Source organism: Neopsephotus bourkii, unplaced genomic scaffold, assembly GCF_033783945.1.
Source record: "Neopsephotus bourkii isolate Nb327-2 ecotype Australia unplaced genomic scaffold, CSIRO-AGI_Nbou_v1 NB_1760, whole genome shotgun sequence".
In the NCBI taxonomy this organism is placed as follows: Eukaryota; Metazoa; Chordata; class Aves; order Psittaciformes; family Psittacidae; genus Neopsephotus; species Neopsephotus bourkii.
Genome location: NW_026902234.1, coordinates 9,422,569 through 9,443,443, shown reverse-complemented (window position 1 = coordinate 9,443,443; position 20,875 = coordinate 9,422,569). Strand labels below are relative to the sequence as shown.

At 47.2% G+C, this 20,875-nt stretch overlaps 3 protein-coding genes across 9 annotated transcripts in view; 2 read left to right on the top strand and 1 right to left on the bottom strand.

Annotated features, from left to right (window-relative positions):
- The window catches only part of CARS2 (cysteinyl-tRNA synthetase 2, mitochondrial), a 34,736-nt gene extending 29,800 nt beyond the window's left edge, over positions 1–4,936 (bottom strand). Inside the window, exons 1-3 of one of the 5 annotated variants that reach the window (XM_061377770.1) lie at positions 4,569–4,936; positions 4,432–4,482; positions 281–398 (exon numbers count right to left, since the gene is read on the bottom strand). In XM_061377770.1, the coding sequence (XP_061233754.1) occupies positions 281–398; positions 4,432–4,482; positions 4,569–4,792 (393 nt within the window). In that variant the 5' untranslated portion in view covers positions 4,793–4,936. The remainder of the gene's footprint in view (positions 1–280; positions 399–4,431; positions 4,483–4,568) is intronic. The other 4 variants (XM_061377769.1, XM_061377767.1, XM_061377768.1 and 1 more) reach the window with 4 other exon arrangements.
- NAXD (NAD(P)HX dehydratase) overlaps positions 1–20,875 on the top strand; it is a 120,424-nt gene that overhangs the window by 80,707 nt on the left and 18,842 nt on the right. The gene's annotated exons all lie outside the window — the stretch shown is intronic.
- On the top strand, positions 13,132–20,069 carry ING1 (inhibitor of growth family member 1). 3 transcript variants are annotated; one of them, XM_061377773.1, is made up of 2 exons: positions 13,132–13,913; positions 18,437–20,069. In XM_061377773.1, the coding sequence occupies exons 1-2, from the start codon at positions 13,772–13,774 to the stop codon at positions 19,138–19,140; spliced, it is 846 nt and encodes a 281-aa protein (XP_061233757.1). In that variant the 5' UTR covers positions 13,132–13,771; the 3' UTR covers positions 19,141–20,069. The 3 variants fall into 3 exon arrangements, with proteins under 3 accessions (XP_061233757.1, XP_061233759.1, XP_061233758.1); XM_061377775.1 differs by lacking the exon at positions 13,132–13,913 and adding an exon at positions 15,014–15,444; XM_061377774.1 differs by lacking the exon at positions 13,132–13,913 and adding an exon at positions 17,934–18,345.

Sequence of the window (20,875 nt, the reverse complement as noted above, 5' to 3'; positions counted from 1 at the left end):
GGCAAGGGCAGGAGGACACTGGCCACGGGTGCTGTAACATAGTTCTCCCACCTCTTTCTGCCACAGAACTCTGCACCCATTTACCCCCAACACTCAGCCCTCCAGACTCCCAGCCCCACTACAGCCACGCGAGGGGACCAGAAGTCTCAACATTTATCATCTACTAATTAAAATAAGCAACACTCATCAAAAAAACACAAACAAACTCCGGTTAATTTTCCTATGTAAGCAGCTGTAGAAAATATCAAAAGTTTGAGTCAAAACTGCAGCAAACACCTACCTCATTGGCTCTTTTTATTATCTTGTCATCTATGTCTGTGATTCCCATCACCATGATAACTTCAATTCCAAAATACTTAGTCATTATCCTTCGAATTATATCAAACTTAACATAGGAGCTAGAAGAGAAAAGGAAGAAAAAAAAACAACACAACGAAACCATGAGCTTTTAAACATGCAGTATTAAGAATAAACTTAAACAAAAATAATCAACAGTACCAACAGCCACAGGGACAACTGAAATACCCCAATACTTGGATGAATGAAAAGGTCTTCAGTGCATAAAGTGCTTTTCCAAAACCAGTTACCACCCACACAAAAGTCAAGCAAATTTCCCTTGAACTGGCCTACCCTCTTCTGGCATTAGTGACACATTACATCAAATTTTCTGAGGGTTTTATTTTGTTGCACCTCTTCATTCAAGTGCTGAAGTGCACTGGAAGGTACACGAGCCACGAGGCTCTCTCAAAGCAGCAGTATGCAATAAGACACACAGATCAGATATTCTTGAAACACATCCCTCAGGCTTTCTATATTCTAACAGGTTTTCAAAAGCCACAGGGCAGAAGAACAGGGAGAAATAAGGTGCAAATGAACGTTGCTTAGGGTTGAGTAACAACTACAGCTGCCAGCCACCAATAAACTATTTCATTCACACACCACCACAGATCTTTCCCGATAGCAAAGAAGAGTTGTGCTGTGGGTTATTTTGCTTTGTTTACACCTGAGAATAAATCCTCAAAATTATGCAATCTCTTTGCCACAAACCAGAAGATTCAATGCTGATAGACTGATGTACCTACAACTGCACAGGGCCGTGGAGGCCCCTTGTTCTACTCAGACTAGCCACTTATAATTCTCAAAACATACTTTGACTGAGTAAAACCAATTATTAGGTGAGATATCAGATAGTGATTAGAGGCAATATGTCTGCCCTGTAGAGTGATGAGAATCCTCAGCCTTCACTTGTTTGGAGAAAACGAGCCCAAAAGGAGACTCACAGACCTACAGCTTCCTATTTCACTCACAGCATCACACGAACTGCAACTCCCATGGCTGTGAGAGCAAAGAAGTACAAGTAAATACTGGAAATGGATTTGCATCCTTCCCTCTAGCTGCAGGGACCAGGTGGCACTAAGGTTCACATTTATGGATGTGCAGTATCTTGATGTTTGATGAAGAAAAACACTTTCTGTTGTCTGCACTATGCCCATGTTGAAAACAGCTTTTTGAAAGCCATGCTGCCAGGGAGAGTTTTTAATGAACACCAGCTCTCTGGGAGTAAGGTTCATCTAATGTGGCAACATGATTCCACAAGAGCATTAGATCAGTCTTTGGACCCTGTTCAGAGGAACAACGCCAACATCAAAAGCTTGTTATTAAACAGCCCTGCAGTCGTAGCTGCCAGAGCTGACACAAATATTGCATGGTTTCCTCTCCTCTGATCTTCCAAACAAATTGATAGAAGCAGCAGCACTGCAAAAGTCAGAGCAGAACTCCTGACACCTCAGAAATTAGGGTTCTTACCACTTCAGGGCTGAAAAAGAAAAAAAACCTGAGAGTCCGCATCAGTGGGATGGCAGAGCAGGCACAAGCAACTGAATGAAACCTTTTCTCATGCTTGGTTTTACTCTTATTTCCAAGCATTCAGCCAGGAGCCCGGATGTCAACCAAGACTGCAGCTCACGCCAGCAAGATCAAACCCAGTCTCAGAACTGAGGGAAAAGATGGCATTATCATAGAATCATAGAATAGTTAGGGTTGGAAAGGACCTTATCTGCCTGTCTGATTCTTTTCTTGATACAGAATGAGTTTTGGATGTTGCACTGAGGCATCTGTTTTGAAGGCTAGAAGCACAGCATCATTGAGAAAGTTGGATTATTTAGAGAAATAAGAAATCCTTGTGGAGGGGAAGGAAGAAGGGGGAAAGTAACAATGCCATTATTTTCAAATTCTTTCCAAGGATCTCAAGCTTATTTCCATTACGCTGTGCTTGCAGCAAGTCAAATGCAAGAAGGAGGGGGGAAAAAGGGATTCTAATGATAACATGTTGCAAGAGTACAACAAAATGATATTTTACAAGAGCAGCACAGCAGCAACAACCATTAACTCTATTTGACTTCATGCTCTTTCCCAGTGCATCTCTTGGCCTGTAGACCTGCATCAGTAGGATGCGCTTCAGCTGTGCTTACCAGAGCTCTACAGCTGGACATAGCTACTGGGGAAAGAATATACAATTATTGCTAAAAACCCATGTAAAATCAAGAGTGCTCCACCATCTTTATCAAATGAGCCAAGCAGCAGGATGTCACCACTGATGTGTGCAAGACCACAGACACTGGTAAGGAAGAGCCAACTCCTCACACACTGGAGGGGTTAACTAATGAGAAAAGAGAGGAAGGTCTTCAGTGCAGGTACCTTGATGCACAGCAGCACTACAGGAAACAATATATGAAGGTGAGGACAAGGTAGCAGAAAGAGTATACTGCTATTTATCTGCATGATACACCCCTCCAGAGCCAAGATTCAGCTGTAAATATTCTGTCTTAAATCAGTAAGTGAAATGGTCAAACCCAGATGACACAGATGTAGGGTAAACCTCACATCAGGAAAACTTGAAATTTGTAGCTTAGAAAGAGGGTAAGAGGAGATGGATAAGAAGAACAGGCAGAGCAAGCCTTTAATCAAAAGGCAGGAGAACAAGGAGAACCACTGACAAAACCAGACATTTAAAAGCCAGAGAGCTGCAAGACCAAAAGGTGAAGTTCTCCGGTTCTACAAACATTGTGCTGTAGATCCACTATACCACTTTGGACAGGAAGACTCCTACAATTCCCTCTCCTGTTACACAACATCAGGATGGGCCCTATCATACTACAGAACCTCAATTAAGTGATGAAGCAATTTATTAGCATCTTTTTATACAGTTGCTCTCAAGTGATTATTTTTTAATGGTAAATATTTCAAGGTAAATTGTAACATAGGCTGTATTACACTGTATTACAGCAACTGTAGATTTAAAAGCACAAATTGCTACAACTTTTTTTTTTTTTTTAAAGTTCTCCTGAAGGTACTAAGATATCATTTTCTGATTCTTGTATCAGTGGTGAAATATCAGATCAGTTCTCTGCTAAGCAAGAAGGAAAAAGACATCACCACATACACACAACAGAACAGCAGCGTTTAAGGTGAGGTTGCCAACTGTATTTTCATATGTTTAGTGACTCCCCTTGACTTCATAGGAAGCAGCAGGCAGCCTGCTGCATGTCTTCTCATCAGCTGCATCGGTGTAAAACCTGCCCTGGTGTATTTAAAGTACTTTTCTGAAGTTACTTATAATGAAGCTAGTTTAGTATTGTAATTATTCTAATGACCTATGGAAAAAAATACAGTGCTGTTTGGTTTGGGTTTTTTTTTTTAAACACAGTAAGCCACTGAACTATTACTATGCAAAAAGGCCTTTCTGAGCTTTAAGAACACTTTCCAGGGAAGTGGTAGACTCCACAAGGATGGACACTTGTAAGATTCAGCTGGATGGGGTGCTGGGACATCTAGTCTGGGTTATGCTTTGCCTGGAAAGCTTGGACTGGTGATCCCTGAGGTCCCTTCCAATTTGGTATTCTGTGCTTCTATGACTGAACAGATGTGTTTATCAGTAAACACTTGAAAGCACTTGAAAGAATTGCCAACCCTGAACAGTTTCTCCTTGGTGCCAACACCTTGTCTGAACTAAATCTGAGGCAAAACTGTAATTTCACAGAGAAGAGGCTCCAGCATCCCAGCTCCTCTGCACAAGAGCTGATAAAATCTGCAACAACTCACCATGCCTAGCAAAAAAAGACATGTTCTTAATGCCTCCCACCCCACTACTGCATCTCCGCCTGGGATGACCTACACCAACAGCGCCTTCCATTCTTCATGAGGTCTAGAGGGGGAAAACCCAAACACACAAACAAGAAAACAAACAGTATTTTGTTTGCCCTTTATGCAGACCAAGAGGCAAAGGGCCAGCAGCTCCCAGCGGGGTCTGAGCCTGTCACCCGGATACAGGCTGCTCAGTACCGAGGCAGGCCTGGCGGTACCCGCACTCCAGCTACTGGGCTCCCACCCGCAGTGTGCCCGCTTTCCGCCGTGACTTAGGAAGCGACTCACCACGCGTGCCCGAGGTGTGCATGGTCGTACACTGTCGGCCCGCAGCTGTACCTGCGCAGAGGAGAGGCAAACCGCACCGTCATCTCTGCCCGGCCACCCAGGTAACTCCCGCCCGCCCGCCCGCTGCAAGGCGCTACCAGGTCGCCACTCGGTCCTTGGCCAGTACGAGCGGCTCCTTCGTCCGGCTGCGGCTGTTGTAAGCCACGATCCCGCTGTCCCACCCCACCGGCGGCACCCACTCCCGCCGCCGCGCTGCGCTGCAACACCGTCGCGCTGCCAACTTTCCCCCGCCGGGCCCGGGCCCGCGCCCGAGGCCGCACCGCCGGGCCACGACCGCTGCTGCTCCACTCAGCATGGCCATAGGCACAGCCCCCGGCCGCGGGCGGGGAACCGGCGGCTCCGCCTCTCAGTGGGGAGGGCGCTGAAGGGAGCGGGCACAACCCCCCCACGCTTGTCACCCCGACACCCTGCACCGCTTGTGCCGGGAAACAACAGGCGAGCGGGGTAGCTACAGCCGGCGCGGCAGGAAGAGGAGGGGCCTGCGGGTAGAGGCTCGGCACGGTCCCAATCTGTGACTCCGCCGGCTCTCGCCGGGCTGCAGGGTCACTTCTGCGGCCGCTGCTGGCCCGGCCCAGGCGGAGGGTGTCGCTGGAGCGGCCCCGGGGTGAGTGCGGCGGGCTGGGGCGCCGGGGGTGCGGGGCTTGGGGCTGGACGTGCCCTGCTTCAGTTCGGCCGGAGCAGCGCGTGTCCAGCTCCGTGCCTCAGCGTAGCCGTGGTGGAACCCGGGTTCTTCTTAACGAGGTTTTCGTGGGAGTGTTTGTAGGGAAGGGTGATAATTCAGCAAAACGATACCTGCTGTGTCAAGTCAGTTCGGTCAGACGGGGAGTGAATCTATTTCACACTGCCTTTCAGGTCAGAGAACAGCAGGCAGCCCGTCAGCTCCTGCAAGAAAAATGTGGTGAGACATTCGCAAGCTGGACTTAATAAACAGTTTCGCACCATTCTTACTCCCATGTACCTGTGTAAAGTCCTACCTACCCTGGTCACGTAATTGCAAAAATGACATGAACTGCTGCTAGATACTCACTGAGGTTCCTTGGGCTTCAACTAGCTGATGGTCTAGGTCCGATTCCTTTCCAGTGCAAGGATAAGCAGAGTGTGTGCTTTCTAATGAGGCTTCTGTCATCTTACTGTGGAACTTTTTTCTTTCTTTCTTTCAGAGCATAGCGAGGAAACGGAACTTGACTGGCTGCACTGCCTTGATCTGCTTTGGAAATTATGAGCTACTTAACTAGAGTGAATAACAGTGTAATGGAACAGACATAAGGGTGTCAGAAGTCCTTTTTAACTAGCGTCTTGTTTCCAAAAGTAACCGTGAGTGGGTACCAAGGAAACAAGGGAGAACTCCACAGGCATATATAAAATTTTCCTGGATATTCTCCCAGCTTACAACCAGATGACATCCTCAGCTGAATGCTTTGGTGTTGGTGTCCCCCTGTCTTTTTACCCTCCATTGGTAGATTGCTCTACCGTTAGTTTCCCTGACCTCTGTGACTTTGCATCAACTCCTGCCTTTGGCACCAAGTACTACAGGTCTATCACCATTTTTAAGAAGCATCTTCCTGCCACATGTTGAAGGGGCCTGGTAGCTCCAGCAGCAGCCACCCTTGATCTTGCATGAGAGGAGACAGTGACCATCAGTTCCAGCACTTACTGTCTGCCTCCACGTGAGCCTCGAAGGAGGCTGCTCAGAGCAGAGCCTTTCCCAGCCTCCCAGACCACTGTGTTTACTTGCCTGCAAAAGCATCTTGCTGATCACTTGGGAGGAAGGTAATGCTGGGTGGTGGCAGCTTGTCGTGAGTGAATGCTGCAGAGAACAGGTCTGCCTGTGGTGACATGCCTCAGAGAAGTCCTTGTATTGCTTCCTCTTCTGTCTGCCAGGGACAGGTTTGATAGTTTTTGCTTACGTGTAATATGAACATGCAAAGGCATTGCTTGTACGTAATAATAGGTGTCCATCTGCATCTTAGTACATTTTAGTATCAGGTATAAAGCCCTACCAGTGATAAATGTTTCCTTTTCTTCTTAATACGCACTTTCTACAGTATTTTTCATTTAATGCTCTTAACTTTCTGACTTAAGTTATCTTACGGGCTTGCTAATTTGAGACTAGCTAGGATGAAACTAAAGATATTCAATAACCTTTGTAAATGTTTGCTTCATATGTTTCTCAGGAAGCTTCACAAGCCAATTATTTCAGTTTCCATAGTGAGCTGGGTTTGATATCTTTGTCGTTCAACATGCATCCTGTTAGGGGTTGTCATTAACTCCATTGTCTTCTTTGTTCTGCAAGCATTTTGCAGAGCCCAAATCAAAACTAAGTATCCATGGATGGTTTTTAGCCTTAATTCCAGGTTTAGCTGGCATGGATGAAACTGCCAACAGATCAGAAGAATGCAGGAGCTTTTTATTTCCCTCGTGGTTTCAGAAGGCTTAGTGTCTATGTTATCCAGACTGGCTCTTAGCATTTAGTCCAGAAACCTCTATGTCCTGCTATAAAACATTATTTTCTGAGGGTAGGAAAAGCTACAATTACTAGATGTCCAAAATAAATAGTTAACATCTGTCATGCTTGATATTTGTTTTAATGCAATAGAACAAATTCAGTGTAACAGTGGAAAATATTCCACAAGCACTGAAGTACCAAAAAATATAATTCCAGATGAAAAGCAATACTAATCCTGATGGATAGGAACCATAAATTACATATTTGAAGAACATTCTTGGAAACAGTCAGTCTACGGCTGTAAGCACAGCTCTGCTTCTGCCACCTACAACTACCTCCCCCTCCCCTATACCCTTATTCCTGGCCTGGAACACGTGAAATGAGACGATACTACTCCACCAGAGAGGCAGAATAGCAGCAAAGAATTTTCTGCCTCCATCAGAAGATTCATCCTTGCTTCTACCTGAAGCAGAAGATGCCTATAGAAGTTGCCAGCAGTTGAAACGAAGGTACATCCAACCAATGCCAGGCCTGAGCCTGCTGCTCTCCTCTGACTTGTTTTGTGCCATAAGCTAGCAGGAGATGCTGTCTGCAGGGTGGTACATCCGTTAAACACCCATCTGGGAATATGACTGAGCTTCAGGTAAATTGCTGTTTCAAGGAGACACCCATGTATTTAATATTGCCAGGTCATATTCCCATGTTTTTCTTAGGAGCCACTAAGGCTAAAACTTTTATTATTTACATCTGAAGCTCTAACGTAAAGGGGTGACTCCTGAATGCCTTTAGAACAGGTTTATGTTTTCCATCCCTGTAGCTGCATGTGCAACACTCTCCAGTCTTCATCTATAGGGAGAACCTAGTGAAAGCACAGCTCTGTGTGCTCTTCCTTGGCTGCTCTGCAACACCTCTCTGGTAGGCAGAGAGGGTATCTTTGGTGGGTTCTGGCTCACCTGGCTCCTCTTGTACTTCCCAGTTTCCAGTCCCAAGACTACCTACAAGCCTTGTCCCCAGAAGTAAGATGAGTGGGTGTATCACAGAGCATGTTTTTTATCATGAGTAAATATAATCTAAAATTTCATTTTTCTTTTCTGTTTATGATTAGGAGACACATGCTTTGTAAGGTTTTACAGTTGTCCCCCCTACTGCTAAAGGTACAGCATTTTTCTTCTAAAACATTAAACCACACTGTTTTATAATTGTTGACAGAGGAGAATGGCTGTGTTTGTGTTATCAAGAACATGTTTCCAGTTATCTCTGACCTTTCTTGTCAGATTCTAGTTCAGGAACCTGTCAAGGAAACTTGAAACAAAGGGAGAAGGTTGTAAAGACAAACTACAAACCAAAAGCAAAGATGAGCTAAATCCACTGCAGTGGACTGAATTTCTCTTGTAACTCTGAAGCAGTTTGTAATAAGACATGTCAACTCTCCTTTTATAGTAATTTTATTATTACAGAACATAGGTGTTTATCAGTTTGTTTAAGAATCTCATTTTTTTAATACAAGAATAAAAATTGTCTCAAGGTTATTAGAAATGTTTGACTCATAAATACTCTAAGTGCTGAGTGTCCTTTCCCCCAGATATTCATGACATAAAGAGTATGTTTTATAAAAGAGACATCATCTTGAGATACCTATTTTAAAAGAGTGATTCTGAGGAAATGAAATAAAACCGTAAAAGGAATTTCACTGGTGGACATAAAGAACAAAATAAACATTCCTCCTCTTACCAAAAGCTTGGTAGGCTGAACCCAAAGGTATCCACATCATCTGCTATTGTTCAGACAACCTACCTGTCAACTGCTCTGACAGATGCTGCCTGGTTTTCATCAGAATCAATTGGGTCCCAGGCCACAGTCTCCATCAAGAAACCTGAGGGCTGGTAGGAATTCAGTCAAGGGTCAGACTGGGTGTCTGTCAGTGGTTTCCAGCTGTTGAGATGTATCTCTCTTGAACTTGCTATAGGAATGTGAAGCCCATGGAGTAAGCTCCCCTTGATCTGGGTTGGCTCCATAGTGGGACAGCTCAGAGGTACTTCCGCATTGGCCTTGTACTGCAATGGATGTTTACTAGTTCCAGACAGAATCTTCCTGCTCACCTTTAATGCCAGTGCTCTTTAAGCTCATAGGTGCAGCAGGTACAAGAAATAGATGGCAGCAGCCAGGAAACACGTGAAAAAAGGCAGTGAGTGAAACAGTCTCAGGGGAGGCAAAGGAAGAGAATGAGGAGCTGTACTCAGTGAAATACCTGTTTTCTTAAGTAGGACTTAACTTAAAGAAAAAAAAGAGTTTGGAATGTCAGGCCTATGTCAGGTAAGTGTTTGGGAAGTTCTTGAGCCTCTACTGGGAAGCAGGAAAATGACCAACTCAGCTAAATTGTTTTACAGATTTTATAACCCAGTAATCCCACATCATTTGCTGATATGAACAGGTATTTCTGGCCCAAATACCGGTAAATGGTATACACTGCCCACTGCACTGACAATACATATCACATGAAAGCGTGAGCTATGGCTTGGCTGCTTGTCTTCACACTTGCAAATCTCAGCTCTGCTCATCCTGCATGTTTTGTTTCAAAACCTTCAACCATAAGCAAAATGAACAGATTTGTAAAATTCCATTATCATCACCCAGGTAAGTATTAATTCAGCTTCATAAAAAAATAAACAAACAAAAAAAAATCCCAAAAACCAAAAACTCAAAACTAGAAGAGAAGGATTAAGCTATTAAATGGTGTGGAAACAGCAATTCATTAGAAGGAATAACTGATCTGATTCATCTGTACCTATGAAGTATAATCACTAACGATCAGAACACACAGTCTTTCCTAATAAACAGAGACACAGTTGTAGTAGATTATGTAGTATTTCATGTAGCAATATTCAACTAAGGCACAGAATGGAGGCAGCCAGAATTCCTTGTATCAGCAGTGTCTGCATTTGTGGAACAGATTTGGAGGTTTGGGATTTTATGTTTCTCATATTAAGAATCCTGATAATTTATGCTGATGAGCCAGAACAACCGTATTTACTAGAACATTTATATATGAAGTATATGACATTATATATATATACACACACAGAGTATGTATGTTACACAGTAGTTGTGCAAGTTGTTGATCTGGTTGTACGTTCCCTTGATTCCCATTACTGTGAGTTTAGATCTTTAGTAAGGTAACAGCTTCAAGCTTTTGAAAACCCCCGAGATTTGGGATTCTTGTAATTGCAGCAGAGGGATTTGTGAGCAGAAAGAGGGAAGTTAGATACTCTATCTGCCCATGAAGTACAGAAAATGGGAAGAAAATGAAGCCCACAAATGTCTTCCTTCTTCAATGTGTAACAATCATTCCTTACGTTTCTACTTGTGAATGCTCCACCACAGTAAGAAATAGGCCCCTAATATGAAAAGAGAACTGAGACACCATTCAAAATCTCTTGTCTCTCACCTATTGCAGTTCAGAGGCAAGAGGCCAAAATAAAAAGCAAGCAGAGGAGGAGAAGCAGAGATGGGCAATGGGGAATCAGCTCCACATTTTCCAAAACTTCCTAAGCTAGAGATGTACATATATACCCGATTCCCACACATACAGAGCTTCCTAAAAGTACTGCTGACATGCTGCTGAGCCTAGAGGGGTGTCCAGAGTACAGGTATTTCTGGGTACCAGTGTATTTGATTACAGCACTGCACAAAACACTGAACTGTGAAAGGGGACCTTAAAAGTGTACACTAAATGCATTCTCAGGTGAGCTCAGTCCTATCCCTTCCCTAGGACTTGTGCAAAGCCCAATGATGTTTTATTTCTGTCACTCTGCAGGCAACATTATGAGAAGCTAATAGAGAAAGATCCAGTAGACAGCACTTTTAAGAGGCAGATGATATCAAGGTCTCTATCCTCAGTGCATCCAAGCCTATTAATACTTTTTGAACTTTTTCAAAGTTGTGCCTTCCTATTTTCTTCTTTTGTCTATAAGGATGAGGGACAGAAGTTCTTGTTTAGTAGATTAGCAGGTACTTTTACAAACTGATTTCTTATTTGTATGTGTAATTACTACCATCTGTCTGGAATGGTGGTTAACTTTTTTGTAAAAATTACTCTTTTCCAGGCTTATTTGAATTCTTTTCAGATGTTTTGCCTCTACTGAGTCATAATTATTGGTTTGGGTTCTTGCAGTAGCCAGGGGACTGTTAACTACGTTTAATTGCTGACAGTTGCTCAGCTTCTTCAAGGCAAGGGTGAAACAGGCTCTAACTACCAAGGTGGTGCCAACAATTTAGAAGAGGTGTTCCCGGGCTAACCTTGCACAACTCCCTCTCAGTGCCACCATACACACCAGTGCACACAGATCCAGAAACACTGGCTTGGAGCACTGCCTAGATGATGTAGTACTCGTCATAATCGACCAACATAAGATCTCAGGTTTTCGAGGTGTACAAGTGCAGCAACTCACAGATACAGAAAATGAGGAGAAAAAGAGAACTTACAGGTATCTTCAGGAAACGAGCAACTGCCCTCTTAAATCTGCCCAAAGCAGTGGGGCATAGCCAGTTCAGAACAGGCTTAGTCTACAGTGTAGTCTCCACTCCTCAGATGTATTTCAGTGCCTGAATCCCTCATGAGGAATCAACAAATAAATCAGCCTGTGCTCCCCAAAACCCCACTCCGAGCGTTCAGACACCAAGTTGATGACAGCAGCAGAAATACTTAAGCGGGGTTAAGATGCTGAGGTCTAGTTAGGCCGTCGCTCCCTCTGCTCCCTATAAGCAGTAGCAGAACACCAATAAACGACTGTACCAGCAGGCCTCTGCGTTAAGAAATGATGAGTCAGTCTTCCCTAAATTAGGGGATTGCCAGTGACGAGTAAAATAAAAAAATAAATAAGAAGCAAGACAGCGCGCGTTGTTTTGCTTCACGTTGCCCGGGTAGATTTTCCAGACCCGCCTCTTCCCGCTCCTCGCTACCCGACATCACCGATCCTGGCGGAACCGGGTGTATGTTCTGCAGGCTCTGAGAGTTTCCCGAGAGGAAACGTGAGGTAAACACGAACGCACTTCCCTCCCTAACAACGGATGGGATGAAACCGCCGACGCTGGCCACCCCACTCCAGCCCTCCGGGCCGCCGCTCAGCACCCGACCCCCTCTCTGTCGGCAGAAAGCGCCGGGCAGGCGAGACCAGAGCCCCATCGCCGGACAGGGGGAGTGGTGCATGCTGAGCCAGCTATGATCCAGGCTAAGCGAGCTCAGCCCCAATCACTCCCACAAGCATCGCTAGCCCGTCCCTCACCGCCGCCGCAGCCCGCGTGAATGGGCTCCGCCGCCGACACGCCCGCCACGGCGAAGAGCCCACTGGGAGACGTAGGAGAATACGGCCCGCTCAGCGACAGCGCCATTTTCTCCTCGCGCTGCCTGGAGCGCGCACGCGCGGGGACTCCTCTCCCCCCTCCCCACACGTTACCGCCCCTTGTGCCGCGGCCGGTATCCCGGGCAGCGTTGTCACCGCGGAGCTCGCCCGCCTTCCCTCCCTTCTGGCGGGGATTGGCAGAGCGAGCTGCGGGGCGGGACACGAAGGAAGAGGTAATTGGCTGGAGCGGGTGTCGCCCGCCGTTGGAGATGATTGATGCGGTTGCCTGCTGAGGAGGGAGGCCGCGTTTCAGCTCAGCGTCCGGCGGCGCAGAGAGCGCCGTGGCGTCGCAGTTACCAGTGCTACTCCCTCGCCCCGTCCCTCCCGGGAATGCCCTGGGAATGGCTCCTGTGTGTGGAAAGGCGAGAGACTCCTCCAAAGTCTATGTCCAACCGCAAAAGCATCCAACTTGCCCCGCCAGCCTGGCCCCGCGCTCCCCCTCAGCCTACCCGCCGGCCGCTCTCTTCACTCAGAGCGTCCGTACAACTTCACCGGAGCTTCCGCCTCCCTCCCTGCCTCCTTTCCTCCTCCCCTCCCCGGCCGGGCTGCTGGCCGCGGGGGCTTCCCTCCCCACCGAGCTGCCCGCTCCTCTCGCTACGGCCGCATCCCCACCGCCTTCCCTCCCCAAACGTGAGTAAGGGGAGGAGGGCCGATGAATATGCAGAGGAGTGCTGGCCCCGCCGCGGTTCCGGGAGGGGGATGGGGTGTATCTGTGTGTGTGTGTGTGTCCGTGTGTGCGGTGAGTGTGCCTCAGTGTGTGTGTGTGTATACAGCGCTGGGAGGGGTGCGCATGCGCCGTGCGTGGCGGGGCTGAATGTTTCCCAAGTGTTTGAAACTGGTATTTGGGTTTTCCACGTTGGATCAAGTGCGGCGTATAGGAGCGAGGAGTGCTGCGTTAATATCGCCGGGGAGCAGCGGCGGCGGCGGTGAGGAGGAGAGCGGGGAAAGGGGGGAGCGGAGGAGAAGCGGAGCAGAGCGGCGCTGGCGCATGCAGAGGGGCTGCCGCCGCTCCTGACAGACACTTTGCAGAGCACATTTTGTTTCCAGATTGTTTCGGAGGAGCTGGTTTAAGCCCCTCTCCTTTCTCCTCCTCCTTCTCCCCCCCCCCCCCCCCTTCACACACACACACACACACAAATCCCTCTGATTGTTCCTACCACCTCCTTCGTGAATTACCCACAACGACAGCCATTCAATCAGCTGCTGCTGGCTGTAGGGGACTAGCGGAGGGTGTGTGTGTGTGTCTCTCCCTCTGTTTCGCACAAGAGGAGTCAGATGTAGCTTCCCTCGGTTTTTTGGGGGGAGCTACAGAGAGGTGGGCAGGGAGTGAGCCGTTCAGCGGGGTTACCGGCTGTGGAGGGAGCAGCACTTGCTCTCACACGGACACGGACAGAGAGGTGTGGGGAAGATATTTTTTTTTCCTCCCCTTTGCCGGATGAAAATGTTGAGTCCTGCAAACGGAGACCAGCTTCACCTAGTGAACTATGTGGAGGATTATCTGGACTCCATCGAGTCTATGCCCTTCGATCTGCAGAGAAATGTCTCCTTGATGAGGGAAATTGACGCCAAATATCAAGGTAAGTGCTTTCTCTGTGTGTCCGTGTGTGTGGTGTGGGGCTCGGGGCGGGGGGGAGGGAGGGTGTCTTTCCCTTTCTTTTCTTCAGAGCTGAGCCTCGGCTCCGCTTGCCCCTCTGCACCCCACAGGGATGGTAGTTTTATTTTTGGGAGGTGAAAGGAGGGAGAAAGCCGGGAGGAGAGATCCGAGGAAGGAGAGGGGCTGATCTGCAGCGTTAGCTCTTGTCATGGGGCGGAACAAAAGGTCTCCAGCTTCTCTTATTAAGCAAGGACTCTGCTTTTCTGTGTAAATTGCTGGCCAAGAAGGCGGGGGCAGGGAAGTGGGGTGTGCGGTGCACAAAGGGGGGCCGTCCCCGGCCGCGGGGCTGAGGTGGAAGGGTTTCGGGGTACGGAAGAAAGTGCTGGGTGGACAGACAGGGAGAGATTACAGCATAACATTTAGGAATGTACAGTATTCATTATGGCTGTAGTAGGGGAGAGAGGCAGCTAGTGAGGGAGGGAGGGAAGGAAAGAGGGAGGGAAGGAGAGAGGAGAGGGGGGTTAGGCGAGAGTGGGGGGCAGGGTGAGCTTTCTGCGCTCCCTCCTCGGTGCCTTTCGTTTCACCCCGCGAAATAGCCCAGCTCCGTGGGGCGGGGGGGACACGGGACTGCCGTGTGCTGTGTGGGGTGTGCATGTGGGGCGACACGGCGAGTGTGTGGATGTGGTTGAGGCTGAACTGCCCCTTCCCTTCCTTCCTCCCTCCCCTCCCGCGCTACCGGCACTCGGGGCACGCCGTCCCCGTGCCCCACGGGCGGAGGGAGGGAAGGGGAAGCCGGTTTGTGCGGGGCTCGGGGCAGCTTTGTCACTTGGTTGTCGGTGTCCGCTCTGGGAGGGGAAGGGCTCTACTCGATGCCGCCGGCAGCGGTGACAGCCGGGGTGCCAGGCGGGGAGGACCCCTTCTCCACCGGCCTGCGCGCCACCCTGCATGTGGCCTTAAGGGCGGGCGGGGGGCTGCGAGTTCTGTCCTTTCCACTGGCCGCTCGACGGGTAGCCCGGCAGCTCCCGGAAGAGGGGGCCGTCGGTAACTTCCCGGGGGGTTAGAGCTGACGGGGCAAGGATGAGGAGAGGGTAGGGCGGGCAGCGCAGTTCTGTCGCGGCCCGAGAACACATTACCAACAGCAGCGGGCACCTCCGCGTTTTGCTGGGGAAACGGCGTCGCTGCGGCTTTTATCAACGCCCCTCTTTAGCATAGCGCGGCTTGCCCCGCCCCCGGCGGAGCTGATTGGCGAAGAGCCTCCCAGCGGCCGGCCGCGGCCCTTCCCCTCACGTCCATTGGTCCCCGGACGGGCTGTTCCGCCTTTGCGCCCCGCCTCCTCGTGACGTTCGGAGAGGCAACTTTTCTGTGGGGTTGATTTGAATAGCTCGGCCTGCTCCGCCCCCTGCGTTCTGATTGGCTGGGGCGGCTGCAGCGGGCAGGCCAACCTTGGGCGTTCGGAACGTGACTGACGTGTGCCCGAGGAGCGGGGGCGCCGCTCCTCCCGCCTCCCCTTGCTTGTGAGTGGCGCGGTGGGGCTAGAGGGGGCGGGCGCAAGCTCGCTCTGCCGGCTCTGATTGGCTGTTCGGGGTTCTTCTCGTTCTTTCTGCCTCCGATTGGGAACACCAGGCTAGCAGGGGCGGTCCCTCCCCGGCGGTGGCTCTGATTGGTCGCCGCCGGCCGTCTCCTCCCCCGCTTCCTCTGGCTGCTTGCTGTGCTGCCAACCGGGGAGACGCGCGGCCGGTTTCCTGCTGGAGAACAATAGCTGCACCGTCACTTCCGGGGCGGGGCTGCCGTTCTGGTTGCTAGGAGAAGGCGGTGGCTACCCTGGCCCGGTGGGATGCGGCAGCGTCCCGCCTGGGCGCGCGGGGGGTGCCCTGCATTAGAACCGTTAAGGCCTGCCGCGCCGTAATGGTGGAGCCTGGCGCCCTCCCTTCCCTGGGCCGCCGAACACACGGGTTGCAGGCGGGCGAGGAGGGGACCGGGTCCGCCCCAGCTCGGGGGGTGGCCGCCGCCTCTCGTGTCCCGCACGCCGTATGGCAGGTGGGGGAGAGCGCTGAGGGTAGTTTCCAGCCGGCCGGGAGGCGGCGGCGGAGGGCGGGCGTCACTTCATGGCTTCTGGCTCTCCTGCCTGCGGGGGTGCATCGCGCCTCCCCTGGCCCCTCGGCTGCCCCATTCTGGCTGCTCAGTACGCTTGCGGCCGTTGTGGTGGGGTCCCAGCCCCGGTGAGGAAGCTGTCCGGGAATAAAGCTTTCGCAACGTGCGACACCGTCTGTTTTTGTCAGTTTAATGGCGTTTGCGGTGTTGGGGGTGTGCGTGCACATCTAGGGAACAATTGCGTAACACGCAGATAGCGCTAAACTCCGCTCGCTGGTCCTTGTTTTGCAGCACGCCGGGAGAAAGGCTTTTTTGGGTTTCCTATAAAGGCGGTCTCCCCTGGGCGGGCGACTTAAGGCGAGCCTGCCTGTGTGAGGGGCGGTGGTGCAATCCTCCCCCTCCAAGCTGTAGTAAACAGCTGTCGATCCTTTTCTTTATAGCTTGAGCAACGTGTTTCTGACAGTGATGCTAGGCATCCCTTTCTGTTTGCCCGCGTTTGTGAGCAGGCACATCCCGCACCGCATCTTACATACTGAACGTGTCAGCGCCGAGGGACGTGCTCGCAAGGCTTTGCAGAAGTCAAAATCGTTGCAGTTAACTGTTTCTCCTGCGTAATAGGAGGTGCTGTGGTGTTAATGTGTATATGCAATATTAGAGCTGAAGTTTTCATAACTCCTAACTGAAGTCATTAGTTATTTTGTGGTATTCAGACAGTATTCTTTATGAAAGATACCTACCTCCCATGTTCAGATGGGTTGAACTGGTGACATCAGTCACATGCCAAAGCTTAGAACACAAAACTTCCTGCATTGTAGCCCTTGAAAACAATTAACTCTAGATTTTTAGTCTTTTTCAATGCTTCTTCATCTGTACACTTGGGTTTGGTTGTTTTTTGGTTTGTTGTTTTGTTTTGGTTTTTTTTGTGGCGTTTGTTTTGTTTTCTTTGGGGTTTTCTTGTAGTTAGGGGGATAAAGCATTTGATTAAGGTATTTAATAATGTACTGGAATATTAAGTTGGTCAGAGAGGTAATTTTGCAGTACCAGCTGACGGGTTGTGTTTACTGATGTGAGAAGCATAAGCTGCAGCTCTAAAAGCTGAAGTAAAACTGGCATAAACTTTCCATGTCTTCCTAGAAATTAGGAACACGTGTATTCAGAAAATCTGCTCGGGCAAGACAAAACCTAAATCACAGGAAGACCGTTGCATATGTATCATATTCTCTTAGAAAAAAATGTTTAAAAAAGTTGTGGTAATGCCATTTGCATGTGTCAGGGATCTTGGCTTCTGCAAAGTGAATTGAGGTTAGATTTTATATATTGATGTATTTTGCTTCTCTAGGAGAGAATGTTCTAACCTGTGAGAAACGGAAAAAAGTCAAAGAAAGGAGATGAGCAAAAACATCCTACGTGATTTTAAGGACTTAAAATGGAGACGCGGAGTGTCCTGTATGTTTGAGCTGATTTAAGCGTTGTAGTGAAACTCAAAAACATTGGCTTCAAAATAGGTTTCTAGAACCATTCGTGAAACTTGAAACACTGTTGAATACTATTCTTTCATATAAACAACATTGGAACAATCCTTGAGGTACAATTCAAGATCTAGCATATTTTCAATGTTAGCATTTTAAGCTGGAAGCTCTAGCTGCTCCAGTTGTTGCATATCATCTTTAATGTTATCTTTTAACTTTTTATTTCCTTCTCTGCAGTAAATATGTAATGAAGATTGTATATTTGTATTGTAAAAGTAAGCAACAGGTATTTTACAGGAAGGGTAAGGAGGAAATCACATAGACATCTTGGATATTCTGATCCTAATTCTGTAGTCCTGGGGATTTAAGTGGCCTCACTTTTTCAGCAACTCAGCAGTTTATATGAAACACGTATTTAGAGGTTTTTCTTGTATCAGCTGTCAAGTGTGATAGTGATTGTTAAGTAACACAGCATCTGATTCTACACTGGTTTGTGCTCACTTACTTTCTCTCCCACTCTCAGTCATTCACTAAAAATATTAATGTTATTATACAGAAAATGTCCAGGAAAAAAAAAGCCCAATCAGTTAATTTCCCCTCTAATGTTACAGCTAATGTTGGAACTTTCTGTTGGGGGTATGTGTGCATATTTTAATTAGTTAATTTTGATTATTGTTAAGTTTGAAGGGAAGAATTGTCAGTGTGTATAAAATGGTATTTAGTCACTATTTTTTTTTCCCTAAATCAGCATTTGCATCCTAGTCCTGCAGGACCGACCAGACAAACGTAACCCACTGGAGTCATCAGCCACTTGTCAGATACCAGCTTCAGGGAATCTTTGTACGTTACAAAAAGGTGTTGCTGCATGGAAGGAAAAATACGGGAAGGCTTTGTTTTGCCATTATCTCTGTTGAAAATACTTAAGGTTTTTATTTCTTCCTTGCAGAGATTCTGAAGGACCTGGATGATTACTATGAAAAATTTAAACGAGAGACAGATGCCGTGCAGAAGAGGAGAATGTTGCACTGCATACAGAGAGCATTGATTCGGAGTCAGGAACTGGGAGATGAGAAGATCCAAATTGTCAGTCAGATGGTGGAGCTCGTTGAGAACAGAACAAGGCAAGTGGACAGCCATGTGGAACTATTTGAGACCTGTCAAGAGACTAACGACACCACTGGAAACAGCGGGAAAGCCAGCCAAGATAAGTCAAAGAATGAGACAATCGCGCAGGCTGAAAAGCCCAACAACAAGAGGTCGAGGAGGCAAAGGAACAACGAGAATCGAGAAAATGCCTCAAATAATCATGATCATGATGACATCACTTCAGGAACTCCTAAGGAGAAGAAAGCAAAGACATCCAAGAAGAAGAAACGATCTAAGGCAAAAGCAGAGAGAGAAGCTTCTCCCCCTGACCTTCCTATTGACCCTAATGAGCCAACATATTGCTTGTGCAACCAGGTCTCCTATGGAGAAATGATAGGATGTGATAATGATGAGTGCCCCATCGAGTGGTTTCACTTTTCTTGTGTGGGACTCAATCACAAACCAAAGGGCAAATGGTACTGCCCCAAATGTAGAGGAGAAAATGAGAAAACTATGGACAAGGCATTGGAGAAGTCTAAAAAAGAAAGGGCCTACAACAGGTAGTTTGTAGACTTTTCAAAGCGAATAAAAACAGAACCACCAAACCAGTGTATTTATTGTCAGTGTCACCTTTGTTGAGGTGAAAGGATTGTAAAATGTATATTTTTAAAGGAGGTTTAAAACTGAACCATTCCTGTTACAGGGACGGCAATAAGCAATTTTGGTTTTCATTTGGTAAACTGTAACAAGAACGTGGTCTGTGGACCAATGTATTCCAAAAGTAAAGTTATAAGATTATGAATATGTGGATGGGTCTTAAAAGATAAATTAATCCTCTTTTTGTTTCTCTTTTCTTTCAGTGCTGGTAGCACTCTACCCATTAAAATTTTGATGACAAAGATCTCTGCAATGTAATTTTGTTTTCTTTGATGAAAAATATTATTTACCTTTTGGCCAAAATTGTTAAACAGTTTAGCATTCTGGTTGTATCTAAATAAAGCTGCAATACATTAAAAAATATAACTTCTTTCAATGATAAGCAGTGCGAGAGCAAATAGAAAGAGGGTAAAATTTGGTTCCTGCTACAAAGTATCAGTATAACAGTTCAATAGCAAGAGTTTAAATAGGCTTAGAGGATTATTTTTAAAAAAAATGCAAGTTAATGGTTAAATTTTACACAACAAATATTTTATATGCTGGCCAAATACCACAAGGGCCATTTTTAAATGATTGAATATGTTTTATATTTAACCAGGAAGTGGTTTAGTAATGAGACTTCACATAAATGAAGCTTTATACTGTCACAGATAGTAGTGTAGCGACCCTTAATTTGTTTAAGTTGTATAAATGTACATTTTAAAGTGGAGTTGCACTTACTGTATTATACTTGGAAATGCAGCCAAATGCCATTGTGTAACCAATGTGCATTTCCTGCTGTATGTATGAAAATTGTACAGCTGTGATATTAAGAAATAAATGAAACAACTTTGACAGTTTGCTTCTTTAGCAATCCTGTTTAATGATCATTCATATAGCTTTAAAAAAAAAGAAATTTGTCTTTAACCTGAGCAGCTCCAGCTAGCTGCTGCTTGGAAGCCTGAAACTGTTGTAGTGGTAACCAAATTGCAGCTGTGATAAGGAATCTTCATAGACCATGTGGCCAGCAAGGTTGTAGGAGAGCCAAAACAGCATTTAATTTTCCATCCAAGTCCACTCTTTTTGTGCTTGCAGTCACTCCCAGGCATTTCTCTAAAATGGTGGTTGTGCTCAGTTGTTTTCATGCTTTTTACATTATGCGTATAAATCGTTCCATGTTTGTTACCAGCAGGAAAATCTTTTGTATTACAGCATTTTCAAAGTAGTATTGCAGCTATTCCAGGGTAGGCATTCCTGTTCTTCATGGTGGCCTCACACAAGAATGCACTAGCTATGGCTGATGTGCTATGCTTTGGATTAGGTACTCAGACCCTCTGTGGCTTAGCGAAGCTGGGTCAGACTGTTGCCTTCACCTGCATGGCTGAGCTGATTTTGTCTTCTTGTTGCCCTGTGGCCCTTCACTGCAAGTGAAAAGGGGATGGGACCAGCAGTAACAAGGTCGTGGACTCAAAGGTGGTGAAATCCGGTGGGTCAGACAAGAGTCTTGCAAGAGTGTGGGAGGCTGGGGTTGGGGTGTTTTTGGAGCACAGCATTCTGTCACTCTTTGAATTTATAATTGTGTTGTTTTGTTTCTGTACCACTGAAGCGATGCTGCCTTTTCCTGATGTGTTCCAGCAGGTCTTTTTGGGGAGACAAGGTTTTG